The 19,173-nt window shown below is 40.9% G+C and overlaps 1 protein-coding gene across 7 annotated transcripts in view; it reads left to right on the forward strand.

Annotated features, from left to right (window-relative positions):
* The window catches only part of SPAG9 (sperm associated antigen 9), a 135,761-nt gene that overhangs the window by 69,094 nt on the left and 47,494 nt on the right, over positions 1-19,173 (forward strand). For all 7 annotated transcript variants that reach the window (XM_078065241.1, XM_078065245.1, XM_078065244.1 and 4 more), the window contains 2 exons: positions 13,968-14,175; positions 15,102-15,201. In XM_078065241.1, coding sequence (XP_077921367.1) covers positions 13,968-14,175; positions 15,102-15,201 — 308 coding nt within the window. The remainder of the gene's footprint in view (positions 1-13,967; positions 14,176-15,101; positions 15,202-19,173) is intronic.

Genomic DNA, 19,173 nt, shown 5'->3' on the forward strand with positions numbered 1-19,173 from the left:
CTTTTGTCAGGGTTACCCTCTAAATATAATGGGAAATTATCATTCCCACCCTACCTTGTAGCAGCATTTGACACATTTGAATACTTTTTGCTTCTTGAAATGCTTTCTTCGTTTTCCTCCCAGGACACCCCATCCCCTTGCGGCTCCTGGACCTCTTCAGTTGTAGTTCCCCAGACCTTAAAGCTCATCTCTCCTCTCTACATAATCTGTCTAGGTCAAGTTCCATGTCTGTAAATGCCCTCCATACATTGGTCACAAATTTGAATCTCCGACCCTGATACCTTTCCTGAACGCTGCGTTGCTGAATCCAATTGCTTTCTTTTATAGTTTCCCCACATATATATTTATGTCCTGCTTAGGTTACCCCTAATAGGAATAACCTTCTTTGATGGCCAATCAAAATGCCACAGCTTACACGAAGCCTCATCTGACACCCCATTAATGGCCCTCAGATCTAGTTTAGAGATCAGTAGAAAGCAGAGGAGTTTATATTGCATCATTAACAGAGATTTCTTACTGTGGGTGCTTCTAGTAAAATAGGTAAAAAGCGGGACACCTGGGTGGCTCAGTCGTTGAGCATCTGCCTTCGGCTCAGGTCATGATCCCAAGGTCCTGGGATCAAGCCCCACATCAGGCTCCCTGCTTGGCGGGAAGCCTGCTTCTCCCTCTCCCACTCCCCCTGCTTGTGTTCCCTCTCTCGCTATGTCTCTCTGTCAAATAAATAAGTAAAATATTTTTAGAAAAAAGGGGGGAGGCGTCTGGGTGGCTCAGTCGTTAAGCGTCTGCTTTCGGCTCAGGTCATGATCCCAGCGTTCTGGGATTGAGCCCCTCATCAGGCTCCCTGCTCAGCGGGAAGCCTGCTTCTCCCTCTCACACTCCCCCTGCTTGTGTTCCCTCTCTCGCTGTGTCTCTCTCTGTCAAATAAATAAATAAAATCTTTAAAAAAAACAAAAACAAAACGCTTTCTTTAAAAAAAAAAAAAAGGAAATAGGTAAAAAGCAATTTGTGTTGAATCACCCAAGCTGTTCTGTCAAAAATGTATTATAAAAGTGCTAAAGCTGGGAATGAGCAAAAAACGTTAAGGTAGGATTGTTCATCCAACTGAATTATATTCACAAATAAGCCACAAAGAAAGAAGGAATTGGAGAAGAAAAGGCCAAGAATAACCCGAGACAGTCCTGAAGAACAATAACAGAAACTTGCCTACTAGATATTAAGGCTTACTGTAAAGCTGTAATTATTTACATGTTGAAGTATTGTATTATCTGCCCTTCATCTTTCCTTTTTGCACAATTCAGTCCTAAAGCTGGTCACTAGAGCAAAGCAAGGTTAAGCGTCCACAGGGTGAAGTGGGGTGGGGATGGGGCAGGTATATAACCTGAGCAAGGTTAGGAGTATATACATCTAGGGATAGCCTGGTGTAGAGAGTCAGGGCCCCAGCAGTGTGAAGGACATCCATGCAAAGGGGCAGTCTGGTTTTGGGGTGTCAGATCTTAATCAGGGTGATGAGGGCCTCCCCAAGGAAAGGCACTCCAGGCATAGGGTGTGGGAGCCTGAGCAGGTGAGGAGGGCAGCATCCACATAGAGTGGGAATGGGGGGCAACCTAGAATGGAGAAGCAGAAGATGTCCAGGGAAAGAAGAGCATTGGCTATAAGTGGCAGAGAGAAGAGAGACTGTAAAATAAAAGACCGTGGCCCAAGATGTTCAAAGGACAAGAGAAAACTTGAGAATGGAAGCAGTTGTTAGCAGGGTCAGCTAGTATGGATAAGTCAAGAAGGATGAGGGTTGAATTTGTCAATTTGTAGGTATGGGTTTGCACAGTTTGAGTTGCAGGACCAATAACAGGAGTGAACGTGACTCATGAAAGGAAGATCAAGAACAGGACTCAAGACAGGTGGTTGTAATGGGAGGAGGGAAAAGGGTAACAAGTCAGCAGAGTGGTGGGAAAGGTACTCTTAGGATGGGAGACACTGGGTTGTTGTGTGCTTAGAAGAGTACAGTAGAAAGAGAAATTGAAAACAAGAGTGAAGGAAGATCATTGATATATCAGAATCGTAGAGGAAGGGCAGGGAGGGAGGGATCACATATCCCAGCTGTGATTAAAATCTACTTTGTTGATGGGACACCTCAGTTTTTCCTAGTCCTTTGCTATTATAAACAATGCTGTAGTGAATTATACATAATTTTATACTTGTATTTATGATTCCCATAAGTGGGGTTGCTGGATCAAAGCATGTATTTAAGATTTTGATAGATACTGCCAAATTGCCTGCCAAAAGCCATTTGTCCTCTCACTCAGCGATGTTGTTCAAATTCTTTATGCTTTACACTTTTAGAGTTCAGATATCCCTTCCTTATGCCTAAATATGGAAAAAGAGAGAATGAAGTGTTTTAGGTATCGTTTAAAGAATCCTGTACATAGAATTTTCATGCTGTTTTCCAGACCTTGGTTGGTATCAATTAGCCAGTGATTTCACAGATTCCATCTAGTTTCACATATACACATATGTATGTATATACACCTGTATGTGTTTGTCCATCAGCACATGCCTCAAGTTGTATGTGTGAGTGGCTGCATATTGGATATATACTCCCTCAAAATATTTTTTGTTGTTGAAGGGTTTCCTGGGTTGGTGACTGTTAGTAGAATGGGACTTTTAGAACTGAGAAAAACAATTTGAAATAAAAAGCAATTGGATGGGTACCTACTTGTCAAAATTTTAAGAGTTCTGATAAAACTATATGACTTGAAATACTTGAGTAGAACTGCTGTGAGAAGCTCTTGGTAGCAGGGTTTGGTATGTAAAGCCAGTGGTCAATGTGTGCTACATTCTTCAGAGGATGTGCTTAGCATACAGAACAGGAAAGGCTAAACAGAGCCAGCATTCTTGTTTAGAAGAATTTTCCATCCTCCTCCATTTGTGGCTAACAATTTAGTTCCTGTTTCTTTCGTTTTTCCAAACTTGGATTTCTATAGCAGTTGAACCTTATTCCTGTATCTTTTGTATTAAAGATTCCTATTATAAAGTGTGTGTGTAATTAAACATTTCTAAACGGTTAAAGCTCTCAATTTTTTTAACTTTTTATTTTGAAATATTTTAGACTTTAAGAAAAATTGCAAAAACAGTGCAGAGTGCCTATCCATCACTCATCATCAGCAAGTGTTAAGTAACCATAGTATATAGAATTATTAAAACTAAGACAGTTGACAATGGTACAATAATATTAGCTAAACTATAGACTTATATTTGGATTTCGCAAGTTTTTCTACTACTGTCTTCTGTTCCAGGATCCAGTCCAGGATTACACATTGCACTGAGTTATGTCTTCAGTCTCTTCCAACATGTGACAGTTCCTCAGTCTTGACCTTGGGGCATGAGGAGCATTGGTTAATTATATTGTAAAATGTCCCACAGATTGAGCTTCTCTAATGATTTCTCATGATTAGATTGAGATTATATATTTTTTGGCGAGAATACTGCAGAAGCAATATGCCTTAGTGGTGATTATTAACCTTGACCTTGACGGCTTGGTTTAGCTGGTGTGTGCTGGATTTCTCCACTGTAGTTACTGTTTTTCCCCTTATAATTAATAAGGATCTTGGGGGTGGGGCGCCTGGATGACGCAGTTGGTTAAGCCTCTGACTCTTGGTTTTGGCTCAGATCGTGATCACAGGGTTGTGAGTTTGAGCCTCACATCGGGCTCTGCGCTCAGCAGGGAGTCTCCTTGAGAGTCTCTGATTCTCTCTCTCCCTCTCCCTCTGTCCCCCCCACCCCCCTGCTGTTGTGCATGCATGTGCGCACACTCTCTCTCTAATATAAATAAATCTTTAAAAAAAAGTAAGTTATCTTGGTGGATATACTTTGACATTGTGCAAATATCGTGTTTCTCTTCAAACTTTTATCCACTTATTTTAGTATTCGTCACTGGATGTTACGTTACTACTGTGGTGTTCCAATGGTTATTTTCTATTTTCTTCATCCATTCTACGTTAACTGGAATTCTTCTGTAAGGGTGAGCCTTTCCTTCCTTCCTTCCTTCCTTCCTTCCTTCCTTCCTTCCTTCTTTGTTTGAAGTCATGGACATTTATTTTATTCTGTAGGTTATCCAATGCTGCCATTTTATTTTATTGCTCAAATTTTCCATCTCAAATTCCAGCTTTGGAATCGTGAGCTTTTTCAGGTAGACTTCTGTATCTTTTCAACATGCCCCATACTCTTTTGAGTACTTCCTCCCTGGCACCACCATAAGATGCTGCAGGCTCTGAGTATTTTCTTTCTTTTTCTTTTTCTTTTTTTTTAAAAGATTTTGTTTATTTTTTCTTGAGAGACAGAGAGAGAGAGAGAGAGAGAGAGGCAGAGGGAGAAGCAGGCCCCCAAGGAGCAGGGAGCCCTGGGATCATGACCTGAGCTGAGCCGAAGGCAGATGCCCAACCATCTGAGCCACCCAGGCACCTGGCTCTAAGTATTTTCTGTGTCCCAGCCCTACAGTCCGCTGCTCCTCCCAGGAGCCCTGGTTCTTGTATTTAGGAACCAAGATCTAGGCACTAAATGTGCTTGTTGCTTGAAATGTGATGGCTTCTAGGCTCTTTCTTTGATGCTTACGTTGTGGTTTTCCATTCATTTATATTATCTATTACCTCCTTTTGGATTTTTGTATTAGTGTTTAGAATAGGATAAAATAAAACTAGAATTTTAAGAAAAATGGATTGTATGTTGTAATATTTCATGATTTCGCTTGTGAAAAAGGATAAGGATTGTCTTCTATGACTTCAGTTTTTTTTAATTTTTATTTTATTTATTTATTTATTTTTAAAGATTTTATTTATTTATTTGAGAGAGAGAGCACATGAGAGGGGGGAGGGTCAGAGGGAGAAGCAGACTCCCTGCTGAGCAGGGAGCCCGATGTGGGACTCGATCCTGGGTCTCCAGGATCATGACCTGAGCCGAAGGCAGTCGCCCAACCAACTGAGCCACCCAGGCGCCCGACTTCAGTTTTTTTTTTAAAGGTTTTATTTATTTATTTGTGAGAGAGAGCACAAGCAGGGGGAAGTGATAGGCAGAGGGAGAAGCAGACCTCCTGCTGAGCAAGGAGCCCGATGCGGGACTCGATCCCAGGACTCCGGGATCATGACCTGAGCCAAAGGCAGACGCTTAACCGTCTGAGCCACCCAGGTGCCCCTATGACTTCAATTTTTATTTGTAAACTTTTTTCCTCACATATATCCTCGTTTGATAAGTTCAGGAACCATCCACAGCTGATGGTTGGGGTTTGAAGAGAAAAACAGTTGAAAATGTGCTTCTTTTAATCCTTTAGTATTGTCTCCCTATTTATTTATTCATTCATTCCTTCATCTTTGTTGAGGTATAATTGACAAAATTGTAAGATACATACTTTCTCTCCCTTTAAACTGTTTCTTAGAGAAGGGGGAATGGAATTAGTTCTTTCTTAGTGGGTGTGAGATTTTTTTTTCTTTTTGACATATTTACTGGGTTGTGTGTTGACCAAGATGCTAATGTACGTCGAGAATGGAAATTGGTAAAAATCTAAATAATACTATTGGAAAATGATGGTTTTTAAAGCTTGTATTTCAAAGGTGGCTTCTTTGGAAGTAACTGGGACATAAGTATTTATTATGTTCTTACTGATATTTAATATTTAAACAAGCTTTTAGAATAGGAAAAATAACTTTAATAAATACCTGTTGAAAACAAATTACCTTGCTTTTTGCATTCAAAAATATTTATTTATTAAGTGCCCACTATGCCAGATACTAGAAATGATATTACAGTGCTCTCAGAGTCCAAATATTTTATAAAACAGGATTAATAATGTTTTAAATGTTGGGACGCCTGGGTAGCTCAGTCATTAAGCGTCTGCCTTTGGCTCAGGTCATGATCCCAGGGTCCTGGGATCGAGTCCCGCATCGGGCTCCCTGCTCCGCGGGGAGCCTGCTTCTCCCTCTGCCGCTCCCTCTGCTTGTGCTCTCTCTTTCTCTCTCTCTCTGGCAAATAAATAAAATCTTTAAAAAAAAAAAATAATGTTTTAAATGTTAGTGCAGTTTCCCAATTTTAAATAATATTAAAGAATCTAGACCAAAAATAGTTTCACCAACCCTAAATTCCACTACTTTTCCCCAGGCATTGTGAGTAGTTGGTGTATCTATCCTTCAGACCTTTTTCTTTTTCATATGCACATAGATAATACACACTCATAATATCTTTGTAAGATAAATGCTATATGCTCTAAGTATTTTCCTGCTGCTTGCTTTCTGTTTTTCGTGAAAAAAATGTGTGTTCACAGGCTTTCCATTTTTATATATAGAGAGAGCCACCCAGTTTTCCCCCCAGCTTTTGATAAATTGAGTAGTTGAGAAGGGTTAAAGATGATGATAACCCAGAATCAAAGATCATATAAACAAACCTTGAGAGGCAGTCTGGTTTCTGTAAAGTGCATCATGCCTTGCTAATCTGTGGCTTTTTGAGAGAATTAACAGAGAGCCCACAGCCATATTTTAGTCTTTTCAAAAAGACTTTGATGAATTTCCAGACCAAGAATATTTAAAGCTTCTGGTTGCTTTGTGTTTAAGAGAAACAGTTGTCGCAGGTGCCCGGGTGGCTCAGGTCATCATCCCAGGGTCCTGGGATAGAGCCCTGCATCCGGCTTTCTGCTCAGCGGGGAGCCTGCTTCTCTTCCTCCCTCTGCTGCTCCCCCACTTGTGCATACACACACACACACACACTCACACACTCTCTCTCTCTCTCTGATAAATAAATAAATAAAATCTTAAAAAAAAAAAAAGGGCACCTGGGTGGCTCAGTTGTTAAGCGTCTGCCTTCTGCTCAGGTCATGGTCCCAGGGTCCTGGGATCGAGCCCTGCATCGGGCTCCTTGCTCAGCAGGGAGCCTGCTTCTCCTTCTCCCTCTGCCTGCCTCTGTGCCTACTTGTGCTTTCTCTCTCTGTCAAATAAATAAATAAAATCTTAAAAAAAAAAAAAGGGTGGTGGAGTGAAAGGGTGTAGTAAACATTTCCAAGTATACTGGAATAGTTTGCATATTAAAATTCAAGATGATCAGAATAAGTTTCAGGAAGATTTCAGGGTTATAAGAATAGAAAAAAAGGGTTAAATGTTGAGCTGCTTATTGATAAAGTATTAGGTAAGACATGGTGACCCCTGAACCATGGTATCTCTTAAACTAGAGGCTTGAAGGAGGTGTGTGTGTGTGTGTGTGTGTCTTGTACTTTTTAAAAAAATTTAAAGTCAGTTAATTAACATATAGTGTATTATTAGTTTCAGAGGTAGAGGTCAATGATTCATCAGTCTTATATAATACCCAGTGCTGCTTATATCCCGTGCCCTCCTTAAAATCCATCACCCAGTTACCCCATCCCCCAACCTCCTCCCCTCCAGTAACCCTGTTTGTTTCCCATGAGTAAGAGTCTCTTATGGTTTGTCTCCCTCTCTGATTTCATCTTATTTTATTTTTCCCTCCCTTCCCCCATACTCCTCTGTTTTGTTTCTTAAATTCCACATACGAGTGAAATCATATAATTGTCCTTCTCTGATTGACTTACCTTGCTTAGCATAATACCCTCTTGTTCCATCTGCATTATTGCAAATGGCAAGGTTTCATTTTTTTTTTTGATGGCTAAGTAGTATTCCATCTTTTACACACACACACCCACACACACACACACACACACCCCACATCTTCTCTAACCATTCATCTGTTGTTGGACATCTGGACACTTTCCATAGTTTGGCTATTGTGGACATTGCTGCTATAAACATTGGGGTGCAGGTGCCCCTGTGAATCACTACATCTGTATCTTTGGGGTAAATACCCAGTAGTGCAATTGCTGGGTCATAGGGTAGCTCTATTTTCAACTTTTTGAGGAACCTGAAGGAAGTGTTATTAAGCCCTATCAAAACAAAACCCCCAAATCCTCATTTTAACATAGTAGATTAGAAACATCTTATTATCCTGAGAGGTAGAGCAAGCCAAAGATTCTTAGAAATGTGCTAACACCTAGTGAATACATGATCTTGTTGTCTCTTGTATAATCTTTCCTTCTTCCCAGATCAGCAGTAGTCCTGAACCTCTGAAGGCTGTAGAACAGGAGGTGAGAATGGTGTTTCAAATCACTGTACAGAAAGTAAAGAAACTCAATTAACTATTGGTTACTTATTCAGCTGCTATTCTCAAGACATCTGTTGCTCAGTTTGACAGACTACTGATGTTTTTCACTGAAATACAAGAGAATATTATTTCTGTAGTGGTTGCTAGGGCTTTACTGTAATCTATAAATTACTCCTCCCCTAAAGACAGCATTTTAAAGTAAAGGAGAGAGGGGTGCCTGGAAGGGGCTCAGTCAGTTAGTCATGATCCCAGGGTCCTGGGATCAAGCCCCACGTCGGGCTCTCTACTCACTGGGAAGTCTGCTTCTCCCTCTCCCTCTGCCTCCCGCTCCCCCTGCTTGTGCACATGCGCGCGCTCTCTCTCTCTGTCAAATAAATAAATAAAATCTTTAAAAATAAAATAAAGGAGAGAAAATATAAGTAAATCCTATGAAAATTCAGCCTGTTTCCATCTATCCAGCTCTAGGTAAGAAACACACGAATACCTTGCACAAATTTGCACAAATACCTTCCTCAGGACAGAATGTACATAACTTGTATGTATCATGGAGACAGCCCTGTGTGTCGTTATACCGTAGGCTGCCTCCCTGGTTGAACAGATTTCTTCAGCTTCAATCAGGGCACCATTCAGCTTTATTCAGCAAACATCTGTTGTGAGCCTTCTTCATGTCAGGCTTGATACCCTGGGCATTAGGGATATAAAGACAAGGCTTTTTCCTACTCACTGTAGGTCAGGTCTCCTACCCACCCAGGTCCATGGAAGCCCTTCAGTGTCCCCTTTCTTCAGAAATATCCTCAGGGTTAGGACATTCATACCTCTCCTTTAATAATCAGAATTTTCTTAAACCCACAGTATAATTAACATCTAGATTTATTTCATCTAATTGTGTCTAGAATTAGGGTTCTCGGTGTTTCTTTGGCTCACAGACTCCTTTAGGAATCAAAGTTATGAAACTTTCCAGAAAATACATGTACACACAGAATTTTGTGATTCTGTTATGCCATAGAGTTGTAAATCAAAAGAGCTTAAGAACCAGTGCTTTAGACGTTTAACTTTAACTTGTGGAGAAAGAAATGTAAACATAAAAATTAAAATATAAGGTGATAAATGTTTAGTGGGGATCCATGGGGCTAATTTTTGTAATTTTGTCTTTCATTAGGCTTAAAATCTTTGAATCAAAAAGACAGACATATGTAACAGAGTTGCTTACCCCTTTATTTAGCCTATTTCAGATGAAGGCAGGCAGGCTACTTAGGAAAACTCTACACTGGAACCTTTCTTTTTTTCCTTCGGTCTTTCAAGATTTTGATTGATTGATTGAGAGAGAGCATGCTCATGCAGGAGCGAGAGGAGGAGCAAAGGGAGGAGGAGCGAGAATGGCAAGCCGACCCCATGCTGAGTGAGGAGCCTGACGTGGGACTCGATCTCACAACCCCAGAGATTATGACCTGAGCTGAAACCAAGAGTCGGATGCTGAACCGACTGAACCACCCAGGCACCCCTCATTTCTAAGTTGTCCTTAGATAATTTCTTTTATAGTTGTAAACTTAGTCTCTCAGAACATAAATAATTACAGGGCAGTGCTGACTAACACATGACATAAATATTGTGTGTAGGACTGAGCACATAAGGGAGGCATTTGATGAATGGAACAACTGAAAATATTTTGTAAAGGCTTATAGACTTTTAGCCTGATATCCAGAGACAGTAAGAAAATGGCACAAAGACTAGGTAGCTTTCACCATAGTATCTCAAGTGAAGCTAAAAGTAATGGCACCTATTTTCTTTTTTGTGTGTAGTAAGTACATACAGAATAAAATTTACCATCTTTTCTTTTTTTACTTATTTGAGAGAGAGAGAGAGAGCATGAGCAGGGGGAGGGGCAGAAGGAGAGGGAGAAGCAGGCTTCCCGCTAAGCAGAACCCGACTCGGGGCTCAATCCCAGGACCCTGAGATCATGACCTGAGCCGAAGGCAGACCCTTAACCGACTGAGTCACCCAGGCACCCCTAAAATTTACCATCTTCATCATCATTTTTTTTTTTTTTTGATAGAGAGATCACAAGTAGGCAGACAGGCAGGCAGGCAGAGGGAGAGGGAGAAGCAGCAGCTCCCTGCTGAGCAGGGAGCTCGATGTGGGTCTCGATCCCAGGACCCTGGGACCATGACCTGAGCCGAAGGCAGACGCTTAACGACTGAGCCACCCAGGCGCCCCCAGACTTTCTTTTTAAGACTGAATAATAATCCATTTTATATATAGACCACATTTGATATATTCATTCATCCCTTCATGGACACTTGGTTCACTTCTACCTTTAGGCTATTGTGAATAATGCTGCTATGAACATGGGTGGAGCAAATGCCTCTTCAAGATTCTGCTTTCAGTTCTTTTGGATATATACCAAGAAGGGGTATTGCTGGATCATATGGTAGTTTTTTTAGTTTTCTGAGGAAATGCCATTCTGTCTTCCAAAGCAGTTGCAACATTTTATAATCCTCCCAACAGTGTACAAGGGTTCAAATTTCTCCACATCTTACCAACACTTGTTATTTTGTTTGTTTTTGATAGTAGCCATCCTAAGGGGTTCGAGGTGATACTGTAGTTTTTATTTGTATTTCTCTGATGATTAGTAATGTTGAGCATCTTTTTGTGCTCGTTGCTTGTTTGTATAACATTTTTGAATGACACCTATTCTTTTATTTTTAATTTATTTTTATTTAAAAATTTTTAAAAGATTATTTATTTGAGAGAGAGCATGAGTGAGGGGAGTACTTTATCTTTTAACAGATCAGTATTTAGGCTTGTCTTTCTTCATTCTTAGTTGGAGGCATTGTTAGTGATAGAATTACAGAATTTCTTCCATAGGAGATGCAATATAAACATTCTGTGCCTCCCACCAAGCATTGCGGCAGAGACTTTTCTCATGTCTGTGTTTTCCTACTAATCTTGGAGCTTTATGTCACCACTGCCTGGGAGACCAACGAGAAATGCCTCTTTTGAAAATGGTCCCCTAAATTTCAGAGCTTTTCTCTCCCCAGCTCTCCCTGAGATCCAGAAGTACAGCCCACACAGTGAGCTATTTTAGTGAGTGTAAAATATTTTTATGTGGTAAAACTATAAAAGGTAAGTTACAGATAAATAAATCTCATGTTACTTGGATAGCCCATGACAAATTTAAAATTTTCTTCTAAGCAGATCCTAATTTACCACTCCTTGTAGCTCCAAACCTTGAGAATCCCTAAGATGGCACAGTCCTTTTCGTGGTTTAGGTTCAGCTCTCTTGGTTGCTTTATTTGGTACTCCCAGATCCACAAAAGAATTTGGGGAGGAGGGCTTTTGCCAAACTGTTTATGTTATGACCTCTTTTTTAATTACTAAGTAATTTTTTAAAAGATTTTATTTATTTATTTATTTATTTGAGAGAGAAGGAGCAGGGGGAGGGGCAAAGGGAGAGGCAGAAGCAGAATCACCGCTGAGCAGGGACCCTGGCGTGGGTCTTGATCCCGGGACTCCAGTATCATGACCTGAGCCAAAGGTGGCCGCTTAACTGACTGAGCCACCCAGGGGCCCCACTAATTCTTTCTTTTAAGGTAGAAGTAATTAGACATTGGGGGTGGGGTGATAAGGAGGAAGAGGAAATCATATCTCTACTTTTGAGAGACAAATGACAAGTACAAGATTGACCTCAAGGGACACCTGGTGGCTCAGGCAGTGGAGCATGTAACTTGATCTCAGGGTCATGAGTTCAAGCCTTATGTTTGGCATAGGGCTTACTTTAAAGAAAAAGAAAGAAAGGAGAAAAGGACCTCAAATTATTATTTTTGTTTTTATTTTTTAATTTTTTAAAGATTTTATTTATCTGACAGAGTGAGAGATCATAAGCCGGGGGAGTAGCAGAGGGAGAGGGAGAAGCAGGATCCCCACTGAGCAGGGAGCCCTACTCGGGGTTCAGTCCCAGGACCCTGGGATCATGACCTGAGCTAAAGGCTGACACTTAACCGACTGAGCCACCCAGGCGCCCCAATTGCTAACATTTTAAACACTTAGTATGTGTGAACACTTGGCTAAGTCTTTAGAATAATTTGTAATCTATTAATTAGGTACCATTATCTCTATTTTACAAATGAAAAATAGATATAGAAAGAATAACTTACCCAAGGTCAAACATTTAGTGAATGATAAACTAATTTACCCTAATTCTTCTTCTTCCTCCTACTACTGGTAAACTTTTTGTCAGGTTCTCTCTCTCTTTTTTTTTTTTTTTTAAGACTTTAGGGAGAAGGAGGGGCAGAGGGAGCGGGAGAGAGAATCCCAGACTCAACTTTTAGCAGAGAGCTCAGCACATAGCTTGATCTTACAAACGTGAGATCATGACCTGAGCCAAAACCAAGAGTTGGACACTTAACCTACTGAGCCACCCAGTTGCCCTAGGTTCTTTTTTTTTTTTTTTTCTTTTTTTGAAGACCTGGGTACTTCGCTCTAAAAGAACTACCTCATTATTGGTAGCCATTGAACAACTAACTGTGTTTGTTTTTCTTTTTAAGTAGGCTCCATGCCGAACATGGGGCTTGAACTTATGACTCTGAGATCGGGTCACATGCTCCACCAACTGAGCCCACCAGGTGCCCCTCTCTTTTTTTTTCTTTTTTTTGGGGGGGTATTTTTTTTTTAAATCCCCTCCCCCTCCATTTTTTTTTAGTTGAAGTATAATGGACATACAATGTTACATTAGTTTCAGGTGTGCGTAGGGTTTCAACTTTTGGACAACTGATTTTAGTTATTTGCGGGCCACAAACCCCTTTGAAAACCTGATAAAAGTTGTAGATTTCTTTTTCCCCAGAAAAGTACATGCCACACAAATTTTTGCATAAAATTCAATCTGGACATGTCCTTCATGAAGACTATTTGTGGACCCTAGAATAGTAATTATGAATTCTTAATGAGTATATAAATCATCTGGGTTGCTTTTTAAAATGCATATTACTTGATCTCACTGCCTAAAGCTTGGAGTTGGACTTAGAATCTGCCCTTTTAACAGTATTTCAGATGATCTGGATGCAGGAAGTTTTAAGCATACTGTGTACAATACTCTGAGTCTCTCCTGAGATTCAGAATCTTGTTATTCCACTGCTGTATTTTTTGTTTGTTTTTGTTTTTTAAGATTGTATTTATTTGAGAGAAAGAGAGTGAGCGTGGGCATGAGTGGGGGGCAGAGGGGCAGAGGGATAGGGAGAAGCAGATTCCCCGCTGAGCAGGGAGCCCAACTTGGGGCTCTATCTGAAGACCCTGAGATCATGACCGGAGCTAAAGGCAGATGCTAAACTAACTGAGCCACCCAGGTGCCTCTATTACTGTTTTTTTTTTTTTTTTTTTTAAGATTTTATTTATTTGAGAGAGAGACAGAGATAGCAAGAGAGAGCACGAGCGGGGAGAAGAGGGAGAAGCAGGCTTCCCGCAGAGCAGGGAGCCCGATGCGGGCCTCGATCCCAGGACCCTGGGATCATGACCTGAGCCGAAGGCAGACACTTAACGACTGAGCCACCCAGGCGCCCCCTCTATTACTGTTTTTTAATAGAATTTTCTCTCTGCATGTTTTTTTCTTTACCCGTTTAAGAAAATTGCTTAAAATAAATCAATCATTTAAAGATTTTCCCATAATTCCTTTTTTTTTTTTTTTTAAAGTAAGCTCTATGCCCAGGGTAGAGCCCAACATAGGGCTTGAACTCACAACCCTGAGATCAAGACCTGAGCTGAGATCAAGAGTTGGACACTTAACCAACTAAGCCAACCAAGCGCACCCCCGCAATAATTCCTTTTATTTGTAGGATGAACTTTCTGATGTTAGCCAAGGAGGATCTAAAGCTACTACTCCAGCATCAACAGCTGCGTCCGATGTGGCCACACTTCCTACTGATACTCCCTTAAAGGAAGATAATGAAGGATTTGTGAAGGTTGCAGATACACCAAATAAATCAGAGATAAGCAAGCATATTGAAGTACAGGTAGCCCAAGAAACTAGAAATGTATCAACAGGTAAGTGGCCCTAGTTCTTTACTTTCTGGTAAAGATCATGTGGGTTTGAAAAGATACATCTTAGGGGTGTTACTGCTTTAGATTTATAAAATCATACTCAATTATAAGTAAGCTTAAAAGGGGTGATGACCAAATAAAGTTTTGGAGAGACAGATTTGGGGAGCTGTAGTATTGGAGAGCCTGAAAGGCCGGAGAATAGTCTTCATCTTTAATTTCTCTGTATTTCACCCCTTAATTTTTTTTTTTTAAAGATTTTATTTATTTATTTGACAGAGACACAGCGAGAGAGGGAACACAAGCAGGGGGAGTGGGAGAGGGAGAAGCAGACTTCCCGCCGAGCAGGGAGCCTGATGTGGGGCTCGATCCCAGGACCCTGGGATCATGACCTGAGCCAAAGGCAGACGCTTAACGACTGAGCCACCCAGGCGCCCCAACCCCTTAATTTATAAAAAACAAACAAACAGGGAGTTCTGCCCTGGGATACAACAGACTGTGTCTCAAGAAATACAAATAAAAACCTTGGTTATTTATTAGTTTCTGATATTCACTGTTGATTGAATATATGATATATTGTCTAACCCTGTGCTTCCTAGAATTCACTCCTTAAAATTTTTTATGATCAGGGCGCCTGGGTGGCTCAGTTGGTTAAGCGACTGCCTTCGGCTCAGGTCATGATCCTGGAGTCCCAGGATCGAGTCCCGCATCGGGCTCCCTGCTCAGCGGGGAGTCTGCTTCTCCCTCTGGCCCTCCCCCTCTCATGTGCTCTCTCTCTCTCTCTCAAATAAATAAATAAAATCTTTAAAAAAAAAAAGAAATTTTTTTTATGATCAAATGATGTATTTACAACCATTGAAGCAACAGGATTTTCATATTAGGGGCAGTATGCGATATATGCACTATTTATGTCATCTTGTCCTTTTCCTAAGGCTCTGCTGAAAATGAAGAGAAGTCAGAAGTTCAAGCAATCATTGAATCCACTCCCGAGTTGGATATGGACAAAGATCTGAGTGGATATAAAGGCTCAAGGTACTGTCAATGTCAAATGAAGACATTTTATCCTTCCTTTCCCCTGTCCCAGAAGCATACTATTATTCTCTGGTCTCTTGCCAGGAAAAAGGTCATTCAAGTGTTTTGCTGAAGAAATGTTAGTATTATATTCTAGTTTCCATTTTTGAAACTAGACATAGTATATGGTTGAAATGTTTTGTGAAATGCTGCCTTTTCACCATCAGGGATTAGGAGCATATGGAAGGAGAGGGGGAAAAGACAGCAAAGGTGTAACCAATACTTTCTGCAATTTGAGGAAACAGAAACAAGAGTAGGGGAAGTAACAATTTGAGCAAACTTTGTTCCTTCCCTCAGATCAGGAAGAAACATATATACTCACTTCAAAACTGTAGCAATTTCAGGATGCCTGGCTGGCTCAGTCAGTAGACCAGACGACTCTTGATCTCAGGGTTGTAAGTTCAAGCCCCATGTTGGGTGTGGAGCCTACTCAAAAAAACAACCCCAAACTGTAATGATCCCATTATTGGAAGAGATTAGTCTCATTTTACATGGGGAGGCTGTTTAGTGGTGGAAAGAGAATTGTTATGTATCATCTTAATCAAGGTAATCTAAAGCATATGGATGTTCAGGAATTTCATAAAGGAGCTACTGCCTTTCTTTTAATTTCTTCGTAACATTTATCCTTTAATAATAATGACCATAAAAATACACTCTATTTATTGATCACTACAGTCGTGGTTAAAAGCATGAACCTAGAGTAAGACTATGTGGGTTCAAATATTGCCTTGGATTTGAATCTGAAGTATATTTTCTCCATAAAAAGGAATTATGATAATACCTTAGATGATTATGAGTAAATGAATCAGTGTATGTTAAATCATTAGCAAGGGCCCAATTTAATAAATGTTAGGTAGTATTATCATTATCATTTAATATAATTTTAATTATAACTTTATGAAGTCAGCATCTTCATCCCCATTTTACAGATAAGGAAGCTCAGAAATGTGTAGTAACTTGTCCAGGATGACCTAGTTAGCACGTGGAGCTGGCATTTAATCTAGGACTCTCTGATTTCAAAGGCCATGTCCTGTGAAAATATTTTTTTTTATTGTTTATTTAAAAATGTAAACAATGCAGGGGCACCTGGGTGGCGCAGTCAGTTAAGTGTCTGACTTTTGATTTCATGATCTCAGGGTCCTGAGATCGAGCCCTGGGCTGGTCTCCACGCTGGGCGTGGAGCCTGCTTGGGATTCTCTCTCTCCCTCTCCCCCTGTCCCACCATTTGCACATGCATTCTCTCTTAAAAAAAAAAAAAAAAGTAATGCAGAGTGTAAAAAGTGAAATTTGCTTTTTATTTGTCCTCTCCTAAGCCTAAGTAAGGAGATGCAGCTACTTATTAGCAGTTTCAGTTTGTCATTCTGAACCTCTTTAAAAATTAAAAAAAATTTTTTATTAGACTAATGCATGTGTAATATTATGGTCAAATGGTAATAATACAAAATATGAAGGGCAGTAGTAGTCCCTTGCCCTTACCCACCCCTCATTCCCACTCTCAAGAGGCAGTGCCTCTCGCTTCTTCATTCTTTTTTTTTTTTTCTCAACAAAAGTGGCTCAACTTTATTGCAGGAAAGCTGGGGAGGGCCAGCAGGCTATATAAGGGTCTCTGCAGGAACTCCCATCGCTGATCAGGACTGCCAGGCCCCAGGTCTGTCTGGAAGGCAGGACAGGATCAGCATACTGCCCCCTTTGGTCCGTCTTGGGCCCAGGGGTCCAGGCCCTGGCTCCTTGGGGCTGAGGTAGGAAACAGCCTTCGCTGTGTTCCCCAGGGTCTCCAGCAGAGTGTCCACGATGTACTCGGAGTTGACGCAAACCTTGCTGGGCAGGTCAGTGTCAAACTCGGCTCCTGCCTGCTTGTTGAGCGCCTGACTAACTGCGTTAGAGCGGCCTTCACGAGTCACGTCCACAGAGACTCGTGCTGTGGCGTGGCTGTGGATGTGGTGGTGGTGGCAGCCGCCACATCTGAGTTCTCTTTTGCTATTTTTCTTCAGGTATCTAAATCCCATCCTTATGCTTCTTTTCCTTGTTGGGATTCTGTGAGAAAATGAAGTCCTAATGCCCCAAGGCATCCTTTGTGTATAATGAATTAGCTACACTCCTGTGCATCTAGAATTGAGAAAATAGTCACTCAAATCATTTTCTGTATTCTGTGGATCAAATGAGGACCCTGGTTTTAGAAACGCTGTGATACTAGCTGTTGACTTTATAGTGGAGGATGACAAGGATACAGCTCCTTAAACCACCATCCTTCCTTTCATCATCTCAGTGTAATTCTCAGTTCTTGTTACACTAACATTCATTGTTTAAATCTTATGACTATATAAATACAGATCACAGCTTAGCCACAGAGTATGCTGTGATTTCCTGTCTTTTGCAACTTTGTTTTTCTGGAATTAGTAAAACCTGGTGGATTTTTGTTTTGTTTTGTTTGCTTAGGTTTCTACATACCTATTGCTAGTTCATGGACAGATACCTTGCAAATCATAAATGTAAACACTCTCAAAATGGCCAAATATAAAGCAAGTTTCCTGGTCCTCTCTCTCCTGGGGTCTTCTATTTGCATTCTCCAACGTAGGTTGTTGTGGGCTCTGGTCCTGGCATTTGCCCTCACTATCACACCGGGAATTCTCGTCACTTCTGTCCTCTGTTGTATCTTCTGTTTCCTGGATCCCTGGTCATCTTGCTGCTAGTGCTTTTTTTTTTAAGATTTATTTATTTATTTTAGAGAGAGAGAGAGCACAAGTGGGAGGGACAGAGAGAGAGGGAGAGAGAATCTCAGACTCCATGCTGAGCAAGAGCCCAATGTGGGGCTTGATCTCATGACCGTGAAATCATGACCTGAGCCAAAACCAAGATCAGAAGCTTAACACTGCGCCACTCAGGCACCCTTTGCTTCTTGATTTATGCCTTTGTTTTGACAGAACACATTCTTTTTTTTTTCCTTTTAAGATTTATTTGAGAGAGCGAGCGTGCGAGCAAGTGCAGGCAAGTGGGGGGAGGGGCAGAGGGAGAGGGAGAGAGAGAATCTCAAGCAGACTCTATGCCCAGCATAGAGCCTGATAATGTGGCTTGATCTCACAACCCGGAGATCATGACCTGAGCCAAAATCAGGAGTTGGACACACAACCGACTGAGCCACCCAGGTGCCCCTTGACAGAACATATTGTCACTAGCTTTCTGGGCAAAGGCTGCATGGAAAGTAAATTTTTGGAGAACCTGAATATGACACATGTCATTTGAAGACATGATTGATAGTTTGGCTGACTGAATTCTAGGTTGGAAAATCATCAGAAGTGTTCCTTCAGAATTGTGAAGACATTACTTCATTATCATGTTGAGTTTGGAGAATTGTCATTTGGGTTCTTGCTTTTTTGTTTATTTTCTGTGGAAGCTTTTAGGATTTTCACTTTATCCCTCATGTGCCCCCTTCCCTTGAAAAATTCATTGATCGTATGCTTGATATAGGGGTCTTCTTTTGTATCTTGTATGTGGTAAGTTCTTTCATCTGGAAATTTGTATCTCCCAGTTGTTTGTTTTTTTTTTTAAAGATTTTATTTATTTGACAGAGAGAGACACAGCGAGAGAGGGAACACAAGCAGGGGGAGTAGGAGAGGGAGTAGCAGGCTTCCCGCTGAGCAGGGAGCCCGATGCAGGGCTCGATCCCAGGACCCTGGGATCATGACCCGAGCTGAAGGCAGACGCTTAATGACTGAGCCACCCAGGCGCCCCTGTATCTCCTGTGAGAAAGTTTGTTGTTTCTCTTTACTGTTGTCTCTTCCTCTCTTTCTGGAATATCTGTTAGGTGGATATTGAACATCCTGGACTAACCTCATCATTCTACCAACCCCCTTCTATTTTTTGTCCTAATTTTAGGATGATTTCTTCAACTTTATTTTTCAACCCTCATTGATTTTTTTTTTCCTCTAAAAGTTT

Source organism: Halichoerus grypus, chromosome 2 (assembly GCF_964656455.1).
Source record: "Halichoerus grypus chromosome 2, mHalGry1.hap1.1, whole genome shotgun sequence".
Lineage (NCBI taxonomy): Eukaryota > Metazoa > Chordata > Mammalia > Carnivora > Phocidae > Halichoerus > Halichoerus grypus.